Source organism: Miniopterus natalensis, chromosome 3 (assembly GCF_054644295.1).
Source record: "Miniopterus natalensis isolate mMinNat1 chromosome 3, mMinNat1.hap1, whole genome shotgun sequence".
NCBI classification, from domain to species: Eukaryota; Metazoa; Chordata; class Mammalia; order Chiroptera; family Miniopteridae; genus Miniopterus; species Miniopterus natalensis.
Genome location: NC_142083.1, coordinates 28,606,152 through 28,633,268, shown reverse-complemented (window position 1 = coordinate 28,633,268; position 27,117 = coordinate 28,606,152). Strand labels below are relative to the sequence as shown.

Below are 27,117 nucleotides of genomic sequence, written 5' to 3'. Positions count from 1 at the left end.
AATCTTTAAACCCAATGTTGCCCAAAGGAAGTGAGATACAAAAGAATACATGCTATATGTACAAAATCAGGTAAAACAAAACTATAGTGTCAAATACCCTACTTTTTGTTGAGGTATAATTGATATACATTATATTAGTTTCACCTGTACAACAAAATGCTTTGATATTTGTATATATTGTAAAATGATAATCACAATAAGTCTACAAACTCCCTATTTTTGATGAGTAGATAAAAACCAGAGAGGTAATAGGACTTTCCTAAGGTCACACAGTAAGTTGTCCAGTGAAACTCAATAAGAAAGAAATAAGATATAAAAGAACTAGCTTTATACTTTTGATATGCAGCTAGTTGTCTTATACCCTCCATGTGCACAGCAATACCGTGTCCCTGGCATACACAGTGATAGCAAGAATGTTTCTCACCAAACTTAGCCTAAAATATGGTGTTCAGGTTGTTAAGTCATTATTGGGTCTTACTGTATCAGAAAGATTTCATCTGAACTATCCATACTCCCCAATCAAGAGAAATTTGATAATTGCTCATATTCTTTTTGCTCCATATTAGAAGCCACAGGGCTCAGTTGAACCTGTGCTCTCCACTGGAGCAAAGTGGGTGTTGCCTCCTTTACATGATTTTGCAAAAAGGTGAACAATTTACCTGCCTTTCAGAATGCCTTTCCATCCTCAGTATTATACTCTGCAGTTAGTGACTTATTCTAAGGCTCAATCTGACATTAAAATGTGAATATCTCTAGAAGGAATAGTACTCACATCCATGCTTTCTAATGCTGAGGTAATCATACCCCAATGCAACTTCCCAGGGAAAAACATGGAACACCTTCCTGGAGAACAGGCTTAACCTGATGGTAAAGATTTTTTAAAAAAAGATACTGGACAAAATCCAATTTCACAGGGGGATCTGTTCATTTAATTCTTCTTAGGGGTAATTTGGGTGGAACAGTTTGATAAACATTGATAAGTTGTTTTTCCGGTTTGGACCAATTTTTTTCTCTCTAGAATATTCACTGAATGTTATCTGAACTTAAGTACGGAGCTGGCTACGGTCAGAGTTCCACTTACTATGATTGTGCAGCAAATTACATCAAAACTTAGTGCTGTAAAACAGCGATTTGTTATGCTCATGGATTTTGTGGGGCAGGAATTCAGACAGGTTGCAGTGGGACCCAGATGTCTGGCAAGCTCACTGGCAAGCTTGAAGGCAGGCTCATTCATTGGCCTGCTCACTTACACATCTGGGGTTGAGGGCTGTTGGCTGCGAGCATCGCTTCCTGTCTACCTGGGCTAACCTGGGCTTCCTCGCTGTGACCGCACAGTGGCCCTAAAAGACAGAGCTAGGCAGAAGCTGTACCCTTTTTCAATGACCCAGCCTCGGGAGTCCCTCCCTCACATGCCCCAACCAGATTGAACCCGCAACCCTGCTGTGTCAGGACAACGCTCCAAACAACAGAGCCACCCAGCCAGGGCTTCACTTTCAGTCTGGAGCTCCTGATGTTTCCAAACTGGGGGCAAGGGGTAGAGGAGCCACAGTCTGTGAAAGATGGAAAGTGTGGGTTATATAGACCGCAAGTGATCTGCTCATCTCAAGGCTCATCCCAGCACCTGCTGGGCAGTGCAGTTGGGGGACAAAGAGGCAGCGGGTAACTGGTGCTTTCTCCCCGTATCCTCAGTTTTGGAAGGGCCTTCGTCTCTGAGCTGCAGCTGTGTAGCTGGCTTACTTGGAGATGGTGCCTGACTCTAGAGGGCCTTGTACTTGCAGAGTTTGTATTTCCCGGGAGGGCTTCCTGTCATCACGGGGGGCTTTCCTGTGGCGCACTGTTCCCAGAGTGGCTGCAGAGTTCAGTGTCAGGACCTCCTCCCGGGGCCAAGGTGCCTGAAGAGCTACAGCCCTCCTGGCCACATGGCAAGCATCACTGTGCTTGAGAGCCCCTGGCACACTGACCGGACATTGAGCACTGTCCAAATCTGGACCTTGGCCAAGCTACCCATGATGTTAATTTGTAAGGGGTCGGGTGAGGCTTCTGGAGTAAAGGGGGGGGGTGTGCCTCTGGAGGAGAAGGGGCACAGAGGGACCGAGCACCCTCTTCTGCTCGTGTTTCCTCTGGTCTGTCAGGAGGGGCCGGCTGAGTCAGCTACTTCCAGTCCCCTCCCCCTCCCCATACACAGAGCCACCCCACCCCACCCCACCCTGCTGTGTGAGGTCCCAGCAGTAGCTCTCAAATGGGGGGGGGGGGGGAGCATCTTTGTGCCCCAGAGCTGCTGCCCAGGTCACGGTGTTTGCTGGGGTCCTGTACTCTGCGAGGGGTCCCAGGAGTGCTGGGTCACTCTGCTTCTGCACCTGCCAGCTGGCAGGGGTGTCAGTCCCTGAGGGACCAAGGAACCCGGTCTGGTGCTTGGGGTGGGGCTGGGGGTGAGAGGGGCGGGATGGTGCTGGAAAGGGGCAGGTCGAGTGGTGGGGGAGCAAAGCTGGGGGGCGGGAGCAGTGAGAAGTTCTGGGCAGGGAGGCTGTGAGTGCACAGAGAGCCTGAACCTCCCCCAGGGACGTACACCTGGTTATGGGATGAGGGTAGGGCGCCCGGAGCCCTAGCCAGGTCTGCAGCCAGGGGTCCAGAGCTCTCCCACCGCCTAGGAAAGCCCCTAAAGTCGGTGACCGCCTAGAAAGCAGTTCCTTTGTGGCCCCTCCAGGAGGACGACCAGAGCTCCACCCTCCGCCTCCAAGCAACCGCCTTTTCTTTCCACTAATGAATCGGTGCAGGTTCCTGAGCTTCTGGAATCCCTGTGGAAGGACCTGAGGGTGAACGGTGGGGACCTAGAGAGCAGTGACCGAAGGCCAGAGTGTGGAATGAGGAAGTCTGGGGGCCAGCGTGCCTTCCTAATTGGAAGTTTGTGGATCAAGGTCGCTGTGTCCTCCTAACACCTACTCTTGGCCTTCTCTGGGGTCATCTCCAGGCAACTTGTAACCCTCACCGGGTCCCCTTTTCCTTGTAACTGGGTGGAGGTGTGGGAGCTGGAGCTCAGAATCTGTTTTTCTATGGAAATAATGGAGCCTAGGAGAGGCAGAAACATTATGCTCCATCACTGTGGGTCAGAACTGGTGTGGAAAGGCCTGGAAAATTAACAAAAATCTAACAGTGGAGAGTGCCTGTAAGGCGTTCCAGCTGGCAGGGAATCAGCCTGGTCATATGGTCCATGGCAGTCTTTCTTGATCCTTGAGGGGGGGATATGGTAGGCAGTTAGACAGCCATGAGCAGAACAAGGACGATGGGCCAGGTACAGAAGGTCACCACAGTGGAAAGCCCCAGGTGCCTAGCAAAGGACAATTGTAGGGTGGGACCTCATCCCCAGGGTGACCTTTCCTCCCCTAGCATACCACTGGTCATTCGGTTTGGACCCCCTGACCTTTCCTCCCTAGAGATAACATCCAGGCCTCAGTTTTGTTTCAGCTCCAGGCCCAGAAAAGCAGCAAAACCGGACAAGTGACCCCACAGCTGACCTTAGGACGAGCTTCATTGACCCCTTGTCCTGGTGCCAAACAATCAATCAGTGGAGACCCTGACCCTGAAAGGACACACCTGGACAGTTGAATAATCTATTGAGATCTTCCCCTGGGACCTCCCCTAAAATCTCTACCCTTAAAACCCTTAGGACGAAGACCCAGCATGTTCTCCATCCAGGAGCAGGCTGGTGCCTTTCCCTTTCCCCTTCCCTCCTCCTCCCTCCCCTTCCCCTCAGGCATGTCACCCTTATCTTCCTCACTTTCAAGCTCCAAGGGCCCTTCCTTTACCTCTATAACTTATTTCCTAAGCCTATTTCTTCTTCTACCTCTGTGATTTTATAAATAAATGTTCTCTTATAATGGTTTGAGTCTTGGCTCTGAATTATTTCCTAGCCAGGACTCAAGTACCAAGGTTGCTGAACCCAGGTCCAGTCTGACCCCACCAGTCTAACTCCTGGTGACGTTTCCACTGCCTCCAGCAAAACCACCCTATGTGGTTACTTTGGTCTCTGAGTTTAAGACCCACCATGCTGGCCTCTCCTGAGTTTGTCATGTTTAGTGTGTGGTCTCTTTTTTGTCCACACTGCCAGTTACCTGAGATGAGCCTGCACTTCTCACCAGTGCCTTGAAGCATGCACATTCTCTGCTGGTTGCTTGCTGCGAGCAAGCTGAGGCTGCCTCAGAATTTGGGGCAAGGGGAGCATTGGAGCTGCAATGAGGCTAGAGGGCCAGGGGTGGTCTGTCTCCTGTTGTCTTCCATTTCTCTCATTCATGGTGTCAGCCACATTTCCTGGGAACCAAGTTACTCTGAATGTCAAGTTCCCTGAGAATGCATAAGTGGCCCTGAGGTCTCCCCAAGGACAGCCCAATCTCCAGGTTGCGCTCCATGTTCTCCCAATCCCCAACCTGGATGCGGTCTTTCTGGGTTTCATCTTTTCTTTTATTTGCTCTCCTTTCCTAAGTTCTGAGTCCTGGGTTTTTGCTGTTATTATTGTTGTTTTATTATTGTCTCTTTAACTCCCCTCAATTTCTTTTCTTTCTAATTCTCCATACCTTTTGCACACTCATGTTTTCTGTGAAAGGAGATGATTATGAGTCTTGTTAGTGTGAAGGAGTGTCTAAGGAATGTGCTTGTCTAGCATGTATATGAGGCAGGGTTTAGGGGAGGGCCTGTGTCTGAGGATGTGTGTGCATGTGGTTACATGTTCAAATTCATGAATCCAAGGGAGGCTAAGGTATTTATGTGGGTTTTGGGGGTCAGGATATCTCACAGGGTGGGTGAATGATAGCTAGGGGAGTTTGGGGAGACTTTTGAATCCCGGGCCTCCCCCCATCCCTGGGGTAGGGGAGGAATGGGGTTTTCCCTCAGGTTGGCCAGGTGCCAGCCAGTGAGTTGGGCATTTCCTGTTTCAGTTTAACTGAGTTTTCAGTGCATTTTTCACTCCTATGAGTCAGCCTTGGGAATCAGCTGAGGGGAAGCTAGCACTTGTGCAGGGTCACCCAATTAAAGAGACCTAAACCTTGTCCCATCACTCCCTGCTGTGGCCTCCTAGGACTGGGAAGACATCGGTCTCTACCTCATCTCACTGGGCCTCCTATTTCAGGGCCAGATCCTGAGCTCTGCCCCTCCAGGAGACTCTCCTGGAACTGGTGCCTGTGTGGTCAGGGCCACGGTCCTCCCACCTAGTCTTTCTTCACTCCCCAACTTCCCAAGTTGCCACTTCCCCAGTGCCTCCTGGCTGGGCCTGTCTGTGACCCCATAGGCTTGTGGTTGTGATCCAAGATCTCTAGGTATGGTGTGGGCGAGCTTAGACAGAATCAGGGCTATGGAGTTCAAACCAAGGCAGCTTTGGAAGGAGTGTTGGGTGTGGAGTCAAGAAAATAAAGATTACTTCCTGATATGGGTAGACAATTGTGCAGCTTTGGATTCCTCATCTCTCAGAGGCGGGGTTCAGGTGACAAAATGGCTACATCCTGCCAGCTCTAGCATCTTTCAACACCCTTTCAGGCCAGAATCCTTGCTTCATGTTGGGGAGCCAGCCAGGAGGAGGTGAGAAGAGGAAGCTCAGGCCCTGTGGGCGCCTGGTGCAGGGAGAAGCAATGCCCAGGCCCTGGAACAGCTGCCCATTCAGTCTCTGGCTGTGATACCCACTCAGTCTCTGAGCCTCCCCTGTCACTGCCTCAGGAAGGAAGTTGCAGGAATTAACTGACAGTGCACAAAAAGTGGTCCGCATAAAACTAACACCTGGCTGTTAGGGAAAACCTACAGTTCTGTTAGGGTAAGAGGAAAGAGAGCCTATGGCACACAAGGCAAGAAGAGAGGATGGCTTCTTTTCCACAAAGTGGGGGCCCCAGGATGACCATTTGAAGAGGGGGAGGATAATTTGTGGTATCAGCCCCCGATGCTCCGTCCCAGCCCAGAGGACAGAGTATGTGTGTTTGCATGTGCATATGTGTCTGTCTGGGCTGATGGCTGTCTCTCAAGTCCCTCTCTGAGATGGTGTCAGCTGGCCTCCCTCCTGAGCTCAGCAAACAGGGTGTGTGATGGTCACACTTAACTTGGTGGTGGTCGGGGGGTACTTAAATACACAGCAAAGGTTCCGTTTCTGCCACACCTCCCTCCACATTAAGTGCTTGGGATTTGGGGAGGGAAGACAGGTGCTGCCATCCTGAAGCCAAAGCCCTAATGGGGGACGCAGACATTAGTCAGACAACCACAGAATTAACGTGCAAAATTACACCAGGGCCAGTGCCACTGCAGCAGGCTGGTTAGAGAGGTGTGGGGGGAGGGAGTGCTTTGCAGAGGGCTTCAGCTGAGATCTGCAGCTGGTAAGGGGATGGGTGGAGAGAGCGCCTTCTGGACAGCAGAAACAGCCTGTGTGAAGTCCCCGTGGCACAGTGTGGCTTGTCTGCAGGCTCTGTGAGCCCTTCCAGTTGTTTCCTCCCCCTCATGCTCCACTGAAGGCAGCAAAGCTGGTAGGATCAGCAACTCAGACCTGACTTTTAGCAACTCAGTAAACAAACTTCTGTAGGAGTGGGAGGGGGGTCATCGCCTGTCTCTGCTCTTCAGAGCCCTCAGACCTGGCTGATGTGCCCTGGCCCGGGCTTGCAGCATCTGAGCCTACAGCATAGTTTTCATTTACACAGGCCTCTCTGTCCTCCAGGCAGGTCTCCCCATGGGCTGAGACACAGAGGCCCTGCTCTGAAATAACTCACATTCCAGGGCGGGCAGGGCCTGAGTCTCCCTTTGTGTTCTGCTGCCCAATTCTGTCAGGGTGAAATCCTGCATATAATGGAATCGGTGTGGGCAGCCACAGCAGACTGCTCCCCATCTCCCACTGAGCTCCCTGGAGGGACCATGGGTGTGTAGGACAAGAAAAGGTGGCTTTTCTAAACCTTTTCCTAATACTTGGTTTTAACTATTTCTGAACTGAAAATAATTTTAATTCATATGATCCATGACTGTACTGCTAGTGATTGAGGGATATAGTTCATTTTTGTTTCTCAGAAGAATTAGCAAGTTAACATGTTAAAACTTTTTGTCATATTAAAATTTTTTATCTCATTGGTCTTAGTTTTAATATTTAAATTTGAAATATCAATAGTTTGAGAACAATCATTTAAACATCACAGCAAAAGTTTTAAACAGGTGCCCCTCTTGCTGTGTATTAGTGAAACGTTAGCTGCTTCAGACAGGCGTTAGCTTGTCATCTTTTTCCCTACTTTGTCCGTACTGAGCACACATTTAAGTGGTTTTTAAACAAGCAGAACTGGGTAACCCAGGACATAAAGGCTTCCTCTCTGGGCTCCGTGTATGCTGTGTGAAAGGGGTTCTCAGGGATACGAACCCTCTCATCTAACATGCAATGTGGTCAGTGACCCATGAATGGTGTCAGGGGCCAGCACTGGGCCAGGGCCAAGGCCAGACCCCAGGTCTGAGATCCCTGCACCTCTGTGCTGCTGGGTCCATGAGCGTTGGAGGCCCCTATTTGATTGTCAGAGGTGCTTTCTGACGTTTTGTAAACTGTGGGAACATTCCTCCGGAAAGCGAATATTTTGTTATGTTCTGTACTGTAACCTATTAGAACAACAAAGGATTTAAAAAATGAAATGAATAAGCCAGTTTTAAATTTAAGTGGTATGTGTGAAATGAAAAATATGAAAACAAAATATTCTATGAAAAAGGAAATAAGGACAGGGTTCACAACAAATTTGCATCACCAATGCTCAGAATTTCTCTTTAAGACTTCTAAATGCTCATCAAGGGAACCTAAATGCTCCAAAAGTAAAAGCCAGGGAGCAGCTGTGGCCCACAGCCTGCCAGAGTCTCACAGTCCTGTCACAAGGACTGCCATTCCCAGATACCTCCTCTTCCTGCCACAGACAGACAGGTCATCTCCCCAAGGACAGCCCAGCCCTACACGCCCGTCCCCAGCCCCCCATCTCCGCGCGCGCAGCCACACTGGCCCTTTGCGGTCCCAGGGTGCCTTGTGTCCATCCCGCCGGGCCTGGGTGCCGGGTTCCCTCCGTGGGGGCCTGAGCTCTGACCTAGGGGCAGCAGGTGCGCAGCGCACAGGTGTCGCCCTCATCTCCTTGTTGCTTCTCTGGGAGGCCAGCCTCCCGGCTGCTCTGGTGCGGTGGTAACGGGTGCGCAGCATTCACACTCATTCCCCAACACACTTCCTTTGCTTGCTGCTCGCCGCATTTCCTTTGTCTTGGGAGGGGAACGGTTAAAAATTCCCAGGATGGATGGGATCTGGGAGGAAAGGCATCTGAAGAAGGCTGGACCAGGGTGGGGCTGGCCCCGCCTCTCGATCGGGCAGCTAGGAAGCCACCAAGTCCCGCTCGGATTCCACGCAGCTACCTCCCGGCAGCCTCATTTGACAGGCGCTCGATCCATCTCGATCCATCGTGTCCTCCCCAGAACAACCAATTGCTGTCTGTGCCATTATATTTCCCATTATAATCTCTGGTTAAAACAAACTGATTAAAACTTAAAGTAGAAGCGGGAGCGAATGTAGATCAAAATAAAAATGAGAAGCTGAAAAGCAGCTGGAGCCTGAGGCCAGCCTTTGGCAGCTCCCACTGGGAACCGGTGCAATTTTCCCGCACCTGGATCATTGCGCGCCGCTCACCCGCAGCCGGATCTCTCCAGACCTGAACGCGGAGGGCTCTTGAGATAAACCTCTGGGTGTTGTCCTTCCATGCACGATTTTTATGCTTTAAGAGTATGAGCATGTGTTGATAAACAAGCCAGAGAATTTGGGGGACTTCTTGGGCTTACCTAAACTACACGACACCGTTCTGATTCTTTTGTGTAACTTGCAGGGTGTTTTTTGCTCACCATTGTCTTTGAGGCTTCTCTGTGTTCATTTTTTTTTTTTTTTTTTTTACCTGCTGTGCTTCTTCAAGTAAGTGTCACAATTCGCTTTTCCGTTCCCAAGTTGATGGACATTTAGGGTGCCTCTGATACGAGGCCCTCACAGTGCTGTAGTGAAGACTCTGTGAGTCCCCCGCACCATTGCAGGTGTCCCTCTCAGGTGTGTCCCTTAAGGAGACTTGATAAATGCGAAGTTTCATGGCCACATCCACCAACGCTCTCAGGAAACAGCAAACACTTGGGATTTTTAGGCCTAATATTTTAAACTGTTATGTATTTTAGCTTTATATTATATTTTATAAAAATTCCTTTAACTTTAAATATTTTTAGACCTTAAATACTTTTCCAAATTACAGGTTTAAAATGAGAACTTGTTTGCACTTGCTTTTTTTTTTTTAATTACTGGAAAGAGAACATTTTTTGTTTATTGATCATTACAGTGTAGTCTTTTGAAATGCCAATTCATAACCTTTGCTGAATATCCCATTAGGCTCTTTTGTTGTTAGTTTTTAGGAACTCTTTAGATATTCTAGAATCTGGCCATTAATTGCCTGTAAGACTTCAAACATTTTCCATTTTGTGGCTCACCTTTAAAATGTATCACCCAGCAGTATGAAATTTTAATGTACTCAAATATATCAATCATTTTATTCATAGTCTGGGCTTTGTGCATCTCATTTATTAAATACTTCCCTATCCCAACTTTATAATGATCTTTTTTTTAAGTTTTAAGATTTTTCTTTTTATATTTAGTTCTTCAATCTATATGCAATTTATTTTTATAGAGGAAAAATTTACATAGCATGAAATTCACCATTTTAACCATTTTGAAGTGTACAATTCAGTGGTGTTTAGTACATTCACAATGTTATGTAACCATCATCACTATCTAGCACCATCATTTTCATCACCCCAAAAGGAAGCCTTGTATCCATCAGGCACTCACTACCCATCCGGCCCTGTTCCCAGCCCTTGGCAAACAATCATTTATTTTCTATCTCTATGGATTTATCTATTCTAGATATTTCATATAAATAGAATCATATAAATATGTGCCTTTTGTGACTGGTTTCTTTGAGTTGGCAAAATGTTTTTAAGGCTCATCCATGTCATAGCATGTGTCAGAACTTCATTCCTTCCTGTGGCTAAGTAACATTCCATCGTATGGATGCACCACTTTTGTTTATTTGTTCATCTGGGGATATACACTGCATTGTTTCCACCTTTGGGTGATTATAAACAGTGCTACTGTGAACATTTGTGTACAAGTTTCTGTGTGACTTTATATGTTCACTTCTCTTGGGGACACATGTGGGAATGGAATTGCTTGGTTACATAGTAGTTTTTGAAGAAATGAAAAACTGTTTTCTACAGAGATTGAACCATTTTATATACCCAAGAGCAATGTAGGAGGATTCCAATTTCTCCATATCCTCACTTGCACTTATTACTTCCCTCCTTTTATTATAGCCATCCTAGTGGGGGTGAGGTGGTATCTCATTGTGGTTTTGATTTACATTTCCCAGTGACTAATGATGTTGAACATCTTTTCATGAGCTTGTTGGCCATCTGTAGATCTTCTTTGAAGAAATATCAATTTCAGTCCTTTGCCCATTGTCTTATTGGATTGTTTGTCTCTGTTGTTGAGTTTTAGAAGTTCTTTATATATTCTGGATTTTAATCCCTTGTTGAATATATGACTCAAAAATAATTGGCCCTATTCTGTGGATTGTCTTTTCACTTTCTCAATAGAATCCTTTAATGTATAAAAGTTTTTTAATTTTGATGAAGTCCAGTTTATGTATTTTTTCTGTTGCATGTGCTTTTGGTTTCATATCTAAGAAACCACTGCCAAATCCAAGGATATGAAGATTTTATCCCTGTGATTTTTTTTCCTAAGAATTTTATAGCTTTAGCACTTACATTAGTTCTCTGACGCCTTTTTAGTTAAATTTTGTATATGGTATAAAGTAAGGGTCCAACTTCATTGTTTTGCATGTGGGTATCCAGTTTTCCCACAACCATTTGTTGAAAAGACTGTCTTTTCCCCACTGAATGTCCTTGGAACGCTTGTTGAAAATCATTTGACCATATATGTGAGGATTTATTCCTGGGCTTTCTGTTCTCTTCCATTGGTTTCTGTCTCTGTCCTTATGCCACAACCACACTTTTAATTGCTGTAGTTTTACAGTAAGTTTTGAATTCAGGTTGCATGAGTCCTCCAACCTGGTTCTTTTTTTCAAGATTGTTTTTGCTATTAGGGGCCCCTGCAATTCCAAGCGAACTTGAGAATCATCTTTTTAATTTCTGTAGAAAAGGCTGTTGGAATTTTGATAGGAATTGTGTTGAATCTGTAGATCACTCTAGGTAATATTGACATCTTCACAATGTTTAGTCTTCCTATCCATGAACACCATGCCTTCCCATCTAATTTAGGCCTTTAAATTTTTCTTTCAGCAACGTTTTGTAGTTTTCAGCATGCAAGTCTTTCACGTCCTTGATTAGATTTGTTCTTAAGCGTTAAATTTATTTTCTTAAATTTTTTGAATTGCTCATCACTGCTGCACAGAAACACTACTGACTCGTGTGTGTTGATCTTGTGCTCTGTAACTTTGCTAAATTCATCAATCAGCTCTAGTAACTTTTTGGTGGATTCTTTGGCATTTTCTATGTATAGGATAATGTCACTGTGAATGGAGATAGTTTTACCCCTTTCTTTCCAACTTGAATACCTTTTCTTTCTTTCTATTGCCTCTAACAGCTCTGGCTAGAACTTCCAGTACAATGTTGAATAGCAGTGGTGAAAGCAGGCACCCTTGTCTTGTTCCTGATCTTAAGGAGAAAGCTTTCAGTCTTTCATCATTGTTTATAATGTTGACTGTCTGTTTTCCATAAATACTGTTTATCATGTTAAAGAATTTTCTCTCTAATCCTAGTTTTCTGAGTGCTTTTATCATGAAAGGGTGTGGAATTTTGAAATGCCTTTTCTGTATCTATTGAGATGATCATTCCCCCCCATCATTTGGTTACTGAAAAATATTACATTGGTTTGCTTTCTTATGTTGAATTACCTTTGCATTCCTGGGATAAATCTCATTTGTTCATGGTGAGTAATCTTCCTAACATGCTGTTGGAATCCATTTGTTGAATTTTTGTTGAGGATTTTTGCATCTGTATTCATCAGGGCTAGGGGCCTGTCGTTTTCTTGTGTCTTTATCTGGCTTTGGTATCAGGGTAATGCTGGCCGCATAGATTTAGTTAGGAAGTGTTCCCTCCCCTTCAATTTTTTTTGGAAGAGTTTGTGAGGGAGGCCCATCTACGCTAAGTGTTGGCATGTTCCCCAGTTCGGTCCTGGTCCCTTTTCCCTTCTGTTTGAACATTCAATTTCTTCATCTCTAAATGCACCTATGTATAGATGCTTCCAGATCTGTATTTCCAACCTGACCTCTCCTTGCAACACCAAGCTCATTCAGTGACTGGTCCACTTTACAGGTCTAACAGGTATTTCAATGTTAATATGTCTTCTCTTCCAAAATCTGCTTTTCCCCCAGTCTCTCCCACCTCAGTAAGTGGCACCGACTTCCACCTGCCGATCAGTCCCTGAATCTTTGACTTGCTGTCTTGGTGCTGATTCTCACGTGCAGACAGCAGAATCCACTGTAGCTAATTTATGCAGTAAGGGATGTAGTAGAAGATATTAGGTAGATTATAGCACCTGTGGGAGGGGCGGTAACAAGGAACCGCCAGAAACATCAACACTCTGGAGAAACACCTGACCATGCCGTAGGACTGTGCTAGGAAAATTCCCACTGCCCTGCTCCCTTCCGCTCAGCACCACTGCTGCCAGGACAGGACCTGAACTGCCCCATACAAGCCAAACACATCCACCACTAATTTTCTGTGACAGCCACTGCTTCCTGTGGCTCCTTCCACATCTTATGTGGTGCATGTCTTAGCAAAACCAGGCACATCTGTGATCTCAGATGCAAGGGGCCCGGGGCATGTAGCTTTGCAATCTCTAGGTTCTGCATCCAGAAGGGCAGAGGTAGTGGACATGCGTTGTGCTCAGCTAATTTGAAATGCCTCTCAGTGTCCTCTTTGGCTTCTCTTTCCCTTACTCTCCACAGCCAGCTGTCAGCAAGTCCTCTCAGCCCTCTCTGCTTCTAAGTATATCCTGCTTTGACCATTTCTCACAACCTCTGTCATCCCCACTTTGATCCAGCCCTATCACTCTCACCAAGATTGTGGCAGTTGCTTCCTGACTGGTCTCCCTGCCTCCACCATCTGTGGTCTCCATACTGCAGACAGGGTGAGATATTTGGAATGTAAATCAGATAGTGTCACTTCCTTTCCAAACTCTCTCCACAGTGGTTTCCCACAACACTCAGAATAAAACAGAACCCATCACCATGACCTACTTTTCCCTGCAGCCTTTCCAACCTTGCCTACTTCACATAGCCCTCATTCACCATGCTCCCATGTACACCAGCCTTCTCCAAGCACACCAGATCCTCTCCCAGCCCTAGGTTTTGCACAGGCAGCTCCCTCACTTTCTTCTGGTCTGGTCCCTGCACAGTCTTCTCTGCCTTGACCATCTGCTTTATCCATATTTATGTTATCTGTTCATTGGTTTATCTTTTGTCTCCCTCCATTGGAATGTCAGACCCTCCAGGGCCCTGACAGGGGCTGTGCAGAGACTGTCCAAAAGTAGGTGATTAGTAAGTACCTTTTGAATAAATGAAAGCATCTCAATTGTCCAGGTTTTGGGGAAAACTTCTTAGAAAACATCACTGACTTTATGGATACACAGCAAGGAAGGAACCAGATCCCTAGATATTGTGACTGGAGACAACACACAGAAGATTCCTGGGCTTGCCCTGTGCAGGTCCAGCTTTCCTCTGCACAACAAAGATGTGGTGGGACAGGCTTCACCTGTAGGCCCCAAATTCTCCAGTAATAATGAGTGTCCAGGACTGTACCTTGACCAGGCATTAGGGTCACTGTCAACCTCCCCTGAGGTCAGCTTCTGGATCCTGGAGCAGCTGATGAGGGGGAAAGCCATCTGCTCTGGAGTTGTGCTAACATTCCCAGTTCTGTCCTGGCTGGTGCTTTGGGACCACACAGGTTTATGAAGCCTGGCTCCTATTCCTAGAGCAGCGTGGCCAGGACTCCCATTGGGAGAGCAGGTGAGAGAAGAACAAGGCAGGGATGCTTGGGGGCCTCAGGGAGGTGCAGACAGGAGTAACACCCAGATTCCCAGCACTCAGACTGGTGGACTCAGCTTGGGCTCAGTCGGGGGTGGTGGCTGGAGGTTCCAGGAACAACCAGAGGAATTAAAAAAGGCCGTCCTGGGGGAGGATGCCGAAGCTCACCGCTGCCACTCTTACCGTCATTCCCGCTGTAACCTGTGGCCAAGAGGTTTCAGCTCCAGCACAGCTCCTTTCTCTGAACAACTGAACTTTATCCCTTAATGAGCACATTTGTCCTGCAGTGGGTGGGTGAGCCTGTGCCCAAGTTTCCAGTCAGGACACAGCAGCGTGAGAAACCTGAAGATGTGCCGGCTCTGCTGAGAGAGACCCTAGGGGATGCAGATCCACCTGGGACCCTGGCTGCACCCCCAGCGCACAGCAGGTGCTCAGGGAATGTGCTCCACCAAAACCCTACAAGTCGCCTAGCTATGGGGAAGTCGTATTTCACTGGGGTCTGGGAGACACTGTGTTTTTTGGAGGTTGTCTATAAACCAAGGCATTAGAATTGCAAACCCGGTGGGAGCCTGTTCAACTCTCCGGGTGCCCGACTCCCCAAAGAAGGGAAGGTGAGCCCCTGCTCAAGCCCCTTATTCTGTGACAAGGCCCAGAGGGCTCAAGAGAGAATCCCAGTAAGCAATGTGCTCACTTGGACTGGAAGGGAAGGCCGGTCTGTCTACACTGGCAGAAATCGAAGTTCACTTTATCTGTACCGGTGGAGATCAGGGGTCCAACTGCCTTCACTAGTCCATCTACACCAGCGAACATCAGAGACCCGTCTCTCTACATCTGTCTACACGGGGAAAATCAGGGTTCAAGAGCCTTCACCGGCAGAAATCAAGAGTCGGGTCTGTCTACACCGGCGGAAATCAGGTGCAGAGTCAGCCACCACTCTAAGAACAAAATGGCAAGTCCCGGAGGCTTCTGGAGAACAAAGTAAAAGCAAACGCCACCGCCGCTCCAGCTCCAAGAGGGAGGCGCCGCGACGGGCCCCGCCCAGGTGAGAGCGCGGGGTCCGGGCCCTGGCGCTCCCGGTGGGGGAGGACCCCACTCCCGCCCGCAAGCCCCAGGGGGGCAGGAATTAGACTCCGCCCCCCGCCCCTCCCGGGAGCCTCCGCAAGGTGAGACCCCGCCCCCTCCTGGGAGCCCGCGAGGTGAGACCCCGCCCCCTCCTGGGAGCCCCTGAGTTGAGACCCCGCCCCCTCCTGGGAGCCCCTGAGTTGAGACCCCGCCCCCTCCTGGGAGCCCGCGAGGTGAGACCCCGCCCCTCCCGGGAGCCCCTGAGTTGAGACCCCGCCCCTCCCGGGAGCCGGGCGGGTGGGGGCGGTGTAAGACCCCGCCCCTGACGGGGAGCCCCCCCGAGGCCCCGCCCCCGCCTAGGGGACCCCGCGCGAGGTGAGGTTCCGCCCTCGGGGTCCGCCCACGGCTTCCGCCGCCGCTCCGGGTGGGGGCGCGGCCGGGCAGGGTCCGCCGGCCCGACTGCGGGTCCTTCTCACGCCCCTGCTGCAGGCTGCGGCCTCCGCGGGGACGCGGGCCCCTGAGGCGGGACAAAGGCGGCACCGCCATGGCTCTCAGCGCGGACCGGGGCTCGAGCGCCCAGGTAGGGGCCCTGCGGCGGGGGTGGGGGAGAGGGTCCCGGGCGCCGCCGCGGCAGCCGGGCGAGGAAGCCTGGACCCGCGCGTCTTCGGAAGAGTTTAGCGAACTTTCCCCTTAACCTCATGAATATTTATGAGGAAAATAGGCTTTCCGAGACAGATTCGCGTTCCGGGGGTCTGCGGGGAGTACGGAGCGAGGAGAGGTAAGACCGGCGGCGCTTGCGGAGTCGTCGCCGAGGAGGAGGCTGCCCCTCGGCTCCTCGTCAGCTCGGACCCGGTGGGACCGACCTGCGACCCGCGGCGCCGAGGCGCCGAGCTCTCACTGAGGGAAATCCCGGGATTGGCTTCTGGGTCGGAACCCCGTTGATTTAAATAATAAACATTGATTTAAATAATGAGCAAAGAGAGCCATTTCAGATTTGGGAAAACGGGATGGAAGCTGCTTCGTATTGCTTCGTGGGAAATGCGCAGAGTGTACGGGGTTTGTCCTTCCCTTTTTCCTGTGGAACTAGATTGAAGTGTTTCGGTGGAGCAATCACATTCGCTCCACTCCTGTTTCCCAGCAGCGTTTTTACTTAAAAAGTTTAGTTGGTACTTTTCGGGTGTCTAATTAACAATTAAAACATATAATTCAAAATTAAGTTACAGGTAGTTGAAACTGTGCGTAATTAATACCTTACGAAATGGCTGTGCTAACCCGGAGCGGCCAGGGAGCGGATGAGCGCCTCAGCTTCGTGGAGAGAGGTTTGGAAGTGGACAGAAGTGAGGTTCGGCCTCCGTTTCCCCAGGCTGCCTCCCATCCACAGGGTCTCTGCGTCAGGAGGAACTTTGGAGGCCACTTTATGCAAGATGCTTGCTCTCAGTGAAACATACTCAAAGGCTGAGATGTTTAACAGCTACAGGTTTCCATTCACCATGAGATCCTATCTGCGGAGCTGGGCATCTGCCACCCGGGTAATAAACCCACTTTTGCTTCTGAGGTGGCACCGCGTTTTGATCTCGCTGTGCTGGGTCTAGGAGGCCCATGTGCAAGGAGGCCTGGGTTGGGAGCAAAGTGGGCTGTCCAGATGGGCCGCAGAAACAGAGCCCTGACCTTCCCAGTGGGTGGTGGGCCTGGGTGCCAGGTAACCTGTGGTTAGTGGGACAGTCCTCACCTCTTATTCCACTAGAGGGTCCCGGACGGATGGGTCTAGTGTGAAGTGGCCTTGGTGAAATTAAGGACTTTGTGTCTGTGGCGTGTTAGTTCACAGTGGTGGTCTCACATGAATACTTGTAAAAGCTAAGGAAATGAAGTCGGCCCTGAATTTGCATTGCGATGTGTGTTCACCGGTTGAATTATCCAACCCAACATAGGAGCCCGCTCCCAGGTTCCCAGATCTCAGTGGTTTTTTAAGAGAATCATTCAAGCCCAGTTCACATGCCGCTGCCTCCCTCCTTGCACACAAAATGAATGTGTCTTCTCTTTATGCTTGAATAAAAATACCCGTCACATAGATCCTGCTAGCCCCTAATAGAGGGGGGTGGGGTGAGGGGCCTGGGGATTAAGGCTTCTTCACCTGCATCCCTTGGCCCAGGCTCACTGGTCCAGCTGAGGAGAATGAGCCCAGCACACGTCTGAGGGGTGAGAAGTCAAGAGAGGAGACTGGGGTGAGGGAGGTCAGGTTGCAGAAGGTGGGCTGAGCGATCCTCTGTTAATCCTGGGGTGCCTGGGGATTCTGTGGTCCTGTGAGGAGAAGGCATCCCGCCTTTGCTAATTACCCTACAAGGGGCCAGGAGGGCAGGTGCCCGTGGAGTGGGGAAGAGGCACCAGACCCCAACCTGGTGCCCAGAGAACAGGCCTGTCGTCTTAGAGATTGGATGTGTACCTGCATCCACCCTTTATTAGCTGTCAGCCTTTGGGTTGGTAGTTCAGCCTCTCCGAGCTTCAGTCTGTGCATAGTGTGTAGAAATAACACATGGCCCACGTACCTCTTGGAGCACCATAGGGTCTAATTTAAAAATGGATGCGTAGATGCTTCTGGAAAGGAAACCCAGTTCATCATTTAGATAAATGTCCCCAAGTCGAATGCTACCCCGTCCTAATATCTGGGTCACTTTTCCAGGTGTCTTCAGGTGTCTCTGTTCACATCTGGGCCCAAATTCTCAAAAACAGAGCTTTCAGATGCTTTTAGACAAGTGTCTGACCTTATAGAATTTTCCCCAACACTGAGAAACTCAGATTGTGCAAAAGATACTTTGTGTTGAATTTCTTTTACATCACTTTAAAACTACTTATGTTTCTGCCCTGGCCAGTGTTCCTAAGTGGTTAGAGCATCTGCCCTGAAGGGTTGCTGGTGCAATTCCCAGTCAAGGGCACTACCTGGGTTGCAGGTTTGATCCCTACCCCGGTTGGGGCTTGTGCGAGAAGCAACCAATTGATGTTTCTCGCTCATCCATGTTTCTCTCTCTCTGTCCCCCTCCCTCCCTTTCACTCTCTCTAAAAATCAATGGAAAAAATATCCTCTGATGAGGATTAATAAAAACAAAACAAACAAAAAGGCTACTTATGTTTCTGAGACCTAGAAACAGGGTTGAATCTAATGCAACAACAGTTAGGAATTAATTAATTTGAACTTCTGCACTAGAATTGATCAAGTCAGCAAGGTAATAAATATGTGTACCTCTCCTAGAGGTCTCACCTGCTTACAGCCCCCTGACCCAGGGACCCCCCCAGTCCTGGTAGGCATCACCCTCACACACTCCCAGCCCCTTTCCTGTTTGGTTTCTCCATATGTGGGTTTCCTCCATACGAGGGTCTAAACTTAAATCACCTGTGTCTGGCTCTCCTTGATTGCTTGTCTCTCCAGGCTTTGTTTCATTCCCCTTGTGTCTCTGGTGCCTGGAATTGTGCATGGCACACAGTAGGTGTCACATGATGGTGACCCTCTCCTCTTTTCCTAAAGCCCACTTTCATTCCCCTTCCCAATCCCAACCTTCTGTGGGCCACACAGAAGCAGAGCCTGCCCTGTGGAATCTGAGGGAGCAGCCAGGGCATAGCTCATTCTGGGAAACCTTGTTTGTCTAAGTGGGATACAGTCAAAGCAGACCGAAGACAATTACAGAGAAAGGCTCAATAAACTCTGGTGTGACATAATGAATGTGCTTCGTGTGTGTGTTTTGGGGGAGGGGATGATGGTGAACAGAGCAGAAAAGAAATGCCTGAATTAATTTCAAGTGAGTGCAAAGGGCAGCCAGGAGGAAGACCCCTCCTTTCATTGTCAAGTAGAAGAGATGTGGTTTGGCTTGGTAGAAACTCTGACCTGTAATTAGCTGTGGGCCATCAGGTGACTTTGCCCAGCTAGTGAAGGAGTTGAAATGAGTTTCTGAGAGCTCTCGACTCTGTCCCTGCTAGAATGAGACAAAGAGCTGTGTGACACAGAGGTAGTGGCTTGGTGTTTGGGATGTAGGCTGTGCAGCTGGGGTGAAGGTGGGGCAGTGGGTGAGGGTGCCTGGGTTCAGTCCTGGTTTTCCCATGAGTGGGTGGCATGCCAGCCCCTCACCTCACTGTCTTTAGAATGGGGGTGATAACAGCATTACAGTGTGCTTAGAACAGTGTCTGCAGTACTTGAAAAATGTCAGGGGCTATTTTGTGATTCTGTAGAGAGAGATTTTCCTACAAATAAGAGGTAAAAAGAATTGAGTTTCAATTTTTTGTCAAATCACTTAAGGAAAAATATTCACTGAAGTTATTTTCAAGGCATTTTTATACTCAAAGATATCAACTGAGAAGAGGAATTACAACTGCAATTATGTACTATTTCTAACAAAATAATCATCTGTTTTTTAAAAAGAAATGTTTTGTAGAAGTGCCCGAATCAATAGGCCATGTACTCCACTTGGTTCCAGGGTCTCAGAGCTTTTCTTCTGGATTATTCAGAGACTAAAGAAAACCTCATTGGAGCAAGCACTTAGCGTAGAGTGCCACATTAGGCAGAGGAGTGAGCATTTAGTTCTCAAACTGACATTTGTGTGTCCAGAGACTCTAACATCCCTGACTGTGGCACAGAGACTCACAGTGCCAGTGACATGTGCTGACTTAGCCTCAGACACTAATGTAACCTGTCCCCAAAGCACAACATTAAGAAAAGCATGTGCAAGGGTTGTTAGGGATAGAGAGCAATAGCAACAAATGAGGAAAAAAGATCTTAGCACAATTTCTGGAAGGTACTGTAACTAATTTAAAAAAATTTATTGAGGTGAAATTCACATAACAAAAAATTAACCATTTTAGAGCAAACAATTCAGTGACATTTAGTACATTTATAGTGCTGTGCAACCACCTCTATCTAGTTCCAGAACATTTATGTCACCCCACAGTCAACCCCCACACCCATTAAGCAGGTTCCCCCTATTCCACCCTCTCCAGCACTAATGTGCTGTGTGGTTTTACCTACTCTGAATACTTCATGTTAATGAAATCATACAGTGTGTGACTCTTTAAATTGTGTTAAAATACATATAACATGGAGCTGCCGTGGAGCTGCCAGACGGGCCCGCCCTGCTATGGCCGAGAACAACTGGGGCAGGGTGAGGGTGCTGCGCAAGAAGAGCCCCATAGCCGCGCGTGCCAAGTCCTAGCAGTCCAGCCTAGTGGCTCTGAGGAGAAGAGAGGTGGAGACTTCCAAGAAATGGGCCACTGGCCAGAACAAACAGCATTTGATCACGAAGAACATGGCCAAGCTGGACTGGGAGACTGAGGAGCTACACCATGACCTGTGACCCTGGAGGTGGACAGGGTGATCCAGCAGGGCCAGCAGAGCAAGGCACTGACGCAGAAGACAAAATCAGTGACACGCCGCAGGTCATCGTGGACTCCAAGAGTATATGGGCCATTTCTGATAACCCGGTTCTGGGCAAAATTGAGAGAGCCATGGGCCTCAAGCTCCAAGGAAGGACTTTGGGAAGCCAGTTGAGCAGGGACCAAGGGTGAAATGAATACAAAGCCTCAAAATCAGTGCCTTCTGGCTGATCTCATCTGGCTGGTTCCCCTTACCACCCACACCAGCATGGGTCTCTTCATGTGACCGAGCAGAACTCAGGGTGTCAACCCTGCCCGGGAAGCCCCTCAACCTGAACCTGCTGTCAAACAAAACCCTGCGAAGTGTTTACTTCTCCTGATTGTTTTTCCTTCCTACCCCCTAATCTCAAATTGAGGTGCAAAATGCCACCTTCCTCTCCTAGGGTGTTGGCCCAATTGTGGGTGTGGTTCCTGGGAGTGCTGAGTGGGAGCCCCTCACATGGGTGTATGTGGAGTGGCATGGCCCAATCTGGTCCAGGAGAGGGAAGATGCCGCCTCCAGTGTAGCTCTTAGAGACACTAACAAATGTTCACTGCCCTTGGGGGAAAAAAAAAAAAAAAGTGCATAACATGAAATTTACCATTGTAACCATTTTAAGTGTACAGTTCAGTGTATTAAGTACATTCACGTTGTTGTGCAGCGGTTACCTCCATCCATCCCCATAACTCCTTTGTCTTGTAAATCAGAAGCTCTGTGCCTATTAAATCCTAACTCCCCATCCCCTTAACCCACAGCCCTTGGAGACCATCATTCTACTTTCTGTCCCTATGATTGTGACAACTCTTTAAGTACCTCATAAAAGTAGAATCACACAGTATTTGTCTTGTTGTGACTGTTTATTTCATGCAGCATACAGTCTGCAAGGTCAATCCATGTTATAGCATGTGTCAGAATTTCCTTCCTTTTTAAGGCTTAATAATATTCCTTTATATACATATACCACATTTTGCTTACCATTTATATGTTGGTGGATATTGGGCTGTTTTTATCTTTTGACTTTTGTGAATAGTGCTGCTATGAAAATGTATTTAGAGGATTTTGTGTGTACAGCTATTTTCATTTCTTTGGGTGTATACCTAGGAGTAGAATTTCAGGGTCACATGATAATTCCATGTTTAACTTTTTGATGAACCACTACACTGTTTTTCACAGCAGCTGAACCATTTTACATTCCCACCAGCAATGTAGAGGGTTCCAATTTCTCCACAGCCTCACCAACACTCATTTTCTGGTTCTAAAAAATTATTATTATAGTCGTCCTAATGAGTATGGAGTATTTCACCATGGTTTTGGTTTGCATTTCCCTAATGACTACTGATGTTAAGCATTTTTTCATGTGTTTATTGACCATCTGTATATCTTTGGAGAGCTGTCTATTCAAGTCCTTTGGCCATTTTGAAATTGGATTGTTTGTCATTTTGTTGTTGAGTTTCAACAGTTCTTTGTATATTCTGGAAACTGGATCTTATCAGATATGTGGTTTGTAAATATTTTCTCCTATCTGTTGATTAGCTGTTTAGTTCCTTGATAGGGTTCTTTGATGCACAAAAATTTTTAATTTTGATGAATTCCAATTTATTTATATATACATAAATATATATTTGGTTTTGTTTGGAGTGTTATATTTAAGAAATCATTGCCACATACAAGGTCATTAAGATTTAATGTTTTTTGTACACAAGTGATGAATAATAAAACTGGTAAAAATGGGGGGAAAAAAGATTTAATGTTTTTTTCTAAGAGTTTTATAGTTTTAGCTCTTACATTTAGGTCATTGATCCATTTTTAGTTAATTTTTGTGTATGTTGTAAGATAGGGATCCATTGTCATTCTTTTCTGTGTGGATATCCACTTTTTCCAGCACCACTTGTTGAAATTGTTAATGTCCAAACCTGTAGAGAATTTTTATGACTTTATTTGAGACAAACTGACTACAATTGATGGGAAGCAAAATCTCAACAGATTGAGAAAATGCTCCAGAGAATGGCAGTTTTGCAGCTTATTTTATACATTAGAATCAAAGGAGGAGATGTGAAGGGGGTTACATGAATTCCATTGGTGGTAAATTAAGGGGGGGAGAAAACAAAGCGGGGAAATCTCAGAGGTTGGATAAAAAACAAAACAGAGAGACACATTGGCGTGTACAAGATAGTCAGCATTTACAGCACATAGAGATGGTATTCATGAAACAAGATAACAACGAAGGGTTCTGTGGTCTCTTGCAGAAGATTACTCTGATATTTCAAAAATACGTTTGTTACCTTAGATGCAAAAGAGACAATAGACAGACTTATTTAAAGTGAAGCTTGACCTTTGTCAAGGAAGCTACAGGTCGAGGACGTGACTACCTTCCATGACCTACTTCTAGTTAGGAATTGGTATGTTCAGACCACCCTATGTGGTTACTTTCAGTCTGAGTTTGTAAGGCCCACCATGCAGGCCTGCCCTGAGCTTATCAGGTTTAGTATGTGGCCCCTTTTTGTCCACAAAATCAGTTTTTGCCCATTGAATAGTCTTTGAACCCTGGCTGAAAGTGAATGGACTGTAGTTTTATGGGCTTATTTCTGGACCCTCCATTCTGTAGAGAATTTTTATGAGTTTATTTGAGCCAACTGACAACGTATGCCAGGGAGCAAGATCTCAGATTCTCAGGAGAGTAACAGTTTGCAGTTGCTTTTATGCATTTGGACTTAAGGAGGGAACATAAGGAAGATCACATGGAGGTGGGAGAGAGCAAGGCAGGGATTGGATTAGAAGGAGGGGTAAAAGGGGGCATTTCTAGATACACAGAAACAACAGACCGGGCCTACTTAAGGCAAAGACAAACCTTTTAGTAAAGAAGTTATATGCCTGGGGTCTGACTACCCACCATGACCTGCCTGGTTAGAAATTTATGATCAGATCACCCTGTGAGGTTACTTACTATAGAACCCATTTTTCTTCTATAATGCCCCCTTTTAGTCATAAATCTATCTAAAGGATGCATTAATGACCAATCTTGATCTGCTAAGGTGGTTTTACAGCACTAGGAAGGATTGTTCCTAGGAAGTCTCAGTATTGATGTTATCTTGTTGACCATTGGGGATGGGGCAGTGCTGTAATCATGGGCTGTGAGTTGAGACCAGATTTTTGTGAAATGGGAAAGGCAGGTAAATGGAAGGCAGTCCGGTCTTAAGGCTTTTATTGTGAAAAAGAACTGAATTATTTCTATCCTGTGAACTGTCATGATCTGAATCTTGCCTTCTGCCTTGTTTTTCTGTATCTGGCATCTAGTATAACATTTACATTGCCGTAAAAAGAGTATTAACAGTTATCTTATACGTGTTCAGTTGGACTATATAGAAAAACCCTCCAAACGAGTATAACTATTATTATGACTAATATCTGCAGACAGATAAAGACAATGAAACAGAATGGTTTCTGAGTTCAGTATCAGTCCGTCGGTACACAGGCCTTGTTGACGTCTTGGGATTGCTATCTACCTCTGATGTCAGTGGCTTTCATCCTTGAGGAGTTTTTGATGTCCCTTAGAGGCAGAGGCAAGTGTCAGATGGGGTAGATGTCCATTCGTCGTTAGGCTCCTTCTAAGCTCTGATCCAGCAAGGTTGGAGAGCATCTTTTATTCTTTGTCCTTTCCAATAAACAAAAATCTTCAGGTGACAGTCAATGATCTTTGTCTTCCGAGAGCTCACTGTGAAAGGAAGCGTTTACCAACTTGGCATTTTCCAGAAGTAATTCTTTCAAACCTTGGCAATAGGGTAAGATGTCTCCTTTCAATAATGTCAGCTCCTAAGTTCCTTTGTTTAAATTAAGTTTAAATGCATGTGATGCATGGAGGAGTACAAAAACCAAAAAATGGGGAGTCAGGGAGCCAGGAAAAGACCAAGTGGCTGGGTTTCCCATGGCCCCAGCTATTCTTGTTTTATCACTAACGTCCGTAAACATATTTCATAGACATCAAAGTCAGTTATTAACATGGACTTATTTTTGTAAAACCCAGGTAAAAGAAAGACATGTCTGTTTTACTTAAACCAACAAACTTAAGCTAGCTTTTATTTACTAAAGATTAATCTTAGAGTACATGAACTTGAAAAGGGAGAAATTAACCAAAGAATTTAGATGCATATATGCATAACCCATGGCCACAGACAATAGTGTGGTAAAGTCCTGGGGTGAGGGGAGTGGGGTGGAGGGTGTCAATGGGGGGGAAACGGGACATCTGTAATACTTTCAACAATAAAATACATTTTTTTAAAAAAGAAAAGCATGAGTTAGTTTCTGTATTTCTGCGACTTTTAGAATACCCATTCCTTACAAGCTCTTGCCTTTAAATTAATTTTAACAATATCATCAATAGGTAGGATATTATCTCACATGAACAACATACATTTATAGACTCACACAAACAGACACAGAGAACAGTTGAGTCCAAATGTTATTTTGGTGGCATTTACAATTTATATCTGTTCTTGACAAGTCAAGTTCCAAATGACCTTCCCCCTTTTCAAATAAGGACAGCCATTTTTAATACCTCTAAGAATTGGGTTGCCACTTAAATGACATTATAGGTTGATCCGTTTATCTAAATGCTTTCTCTCCCTTTTTTTCTTTTCTTGTAAACCCTTTTACATAGTTTCATTTTAGCTTAGAGGAGTAAGCCTTTTTAAGTTCTGAGACAGTCCCTAATCATTTTCTTTCTATTTACTCTGCCTAATTGTAAAGCTGGCTTTTTCTACTTGTGCACACAGAAATTAATTTAGAAGTATCAAAGGGTCCCCATCTTGGCCACCTTAGTATTAATAGGAGGCTGACTATAGGTGGGCTTGTCGGCCTTGGAGTCACAATTTTCCATGTTAATTTTTTTTTTTTTAATATATCTTTATTGATTTCAGAGAGAGGAAAGGAGAGAGAAAGAGAGAAATAGAAACATCAATGATGAGAGAGTCATTGATCAACCCCACAACCGGGCATGTGCCCTGACCGGGAATCGAACCCTGATCGCCTGGATCCTAGGTCGACGCTCAACCGCTGAGCCACGCCCGGCCAGGCTCTATGTTAATTTTGAAGTCTGTATAGCCTGAACAAACTTCTAGGGAAAACCAGCCTTTATGCGCACTTCTCTGGAGGAGTCAAATGGGATGGATATTCCCACAGGACCACTTCACACTCTGGGGGACATTTTTCCTCTTGAAACTCCACAAAGATTCTTAGTTACCTAACAATACCCAAGCAAGGGCCAGCAAGAGCTTACCAGATGTCACGAGAGCCTCTTTTCAAACCTCTCGGGGTGAACCCCTTCCTTCTCCCTGGGGTTCCCGCTGTCTTCTCCAGGATTGGCTGCATTACCACACTGGATAGCCCCGGCACCCATCTCCACCACTTTGGATTTGGGGGTCTGAACAAATCATCACCCCACTTGCCATTCAAGTTGGGAAAGCAAGTGTCCTTTCTCCTTTGGAGCTAAAGAGATTCAGTCTCTCTGTTAACCAGCAAAGATTTTGTTCAGATTGCTTTGAATACTATTGATTTCTTAACAATATTAAATATTTCAATTCATGAATGCAGGATGTTTTCCATTTACTTAGGCTTCTTCAACTTTGCCCAGCAATGCTGTGTAGTTTTCAGTATACAAGTCTTTCATCTCACTGGTTAACTGTATCCTAGGTATTTTATTCCTTTTGGATGCTATTGTATAATGGAACTGTTTTCTTAATTCCCTTTTTGGATTGTTCATTGCTAGAAATACAGCTGATTTTTGCATGTTGATCTTGTACCCTGCAACTTTGCTGAATCCATTTATTAGCCTTAGTTGGTTCTTTGTGGATTCTTTGGGATTTTCCACATATAAGATCGTGTCAGCTGCAAAAAGAGACAGTTTTACTTCTTCATTTCTAATTTGAAGGCTTCATTCTCGATTTTCCTTCCCAGACTTTGTTGACTGGTGACACATTTCTCAGGGCTCATTGGTTTTGAGTTCAAAAACACAGCATATGGGATGGGAGACCAGTGCTCCCACCCTGGGAGGAGAGGGGCGTTGGATGGCACTGACCAGAGAACCCAGGGACATGTTCTAACCGCACACATCTGTTTCCCCAAATGTTCCCCCTGTATGCAGGGACAGGATTCTGCATCCTCATGACTTGCTCCTGTCCACACACCTCTGCACTGCGCTCTACCATCACTCTTGATTTACTGCCATTATTTGTGGAATTCCTGCCAGATCCTTGTGAGAGTTCTGCAAGCCTGATCATGCCTTCTGCAGTTGAAGCACTGTACTGAAAGGCCACAGAGGTCAAATAACTTGCTAGTGTCTAATCAAAATTCCTCACTCACCACCACCTCTCCCTCACCTCCCCCTTCCTCACCTCCACCCTTCCTCACCTGTACTCATCTCCACCCCTCACTCACCTCCACCTCCCATCTCCACCCTTATTCACTTCTACCCTCACTCACCCACCTCTTCCCCAATATCCTACCCCCCCCCACCCTGACTCTTCACTCACCTTCACTTCTCACCTCCACCCTCAATCATCTCCATCGTCAT

At 46.6% G+C, this 27,117-nt stretch overlaps 1 protein-coding gene and 1 pseudogene across 5 annotated transcripts in view; both read left to right on the top strand.

Moving 5' to 3' along the window:
* Positions 1-15,599: 15,599 nt before the first annotated feature.
* The window catches only part of PLEKHG4B (pleckstrin homology and RhoGEF domain containing G4B), a 77,703-nt gene continuing 66,185 nt past the window's right edge, over positions 15,600-27,117 (top strand). For all 5 annotated transcript variants that reach the window (XM_087815365.1, XM_087815366.1, XM_087815367.1 and 2 more), the window contains exon 1: positions 15,600-15,741. In XM_087815365.1, the coding sequence (XP_087671491.1) occupies positions 15,706-15,741 (36 nt within the window). In that variant the 5' untranslated portion in view covers positions 15,600-15,705. The remainder of the gene's footprint in view (positions 15,742-27,117) is intronic.
* Positions 18,942-21,047, top strand: LOC107536589 (endothelial differentiation-related factor 1 pseudogene; annotated as a pseudogene).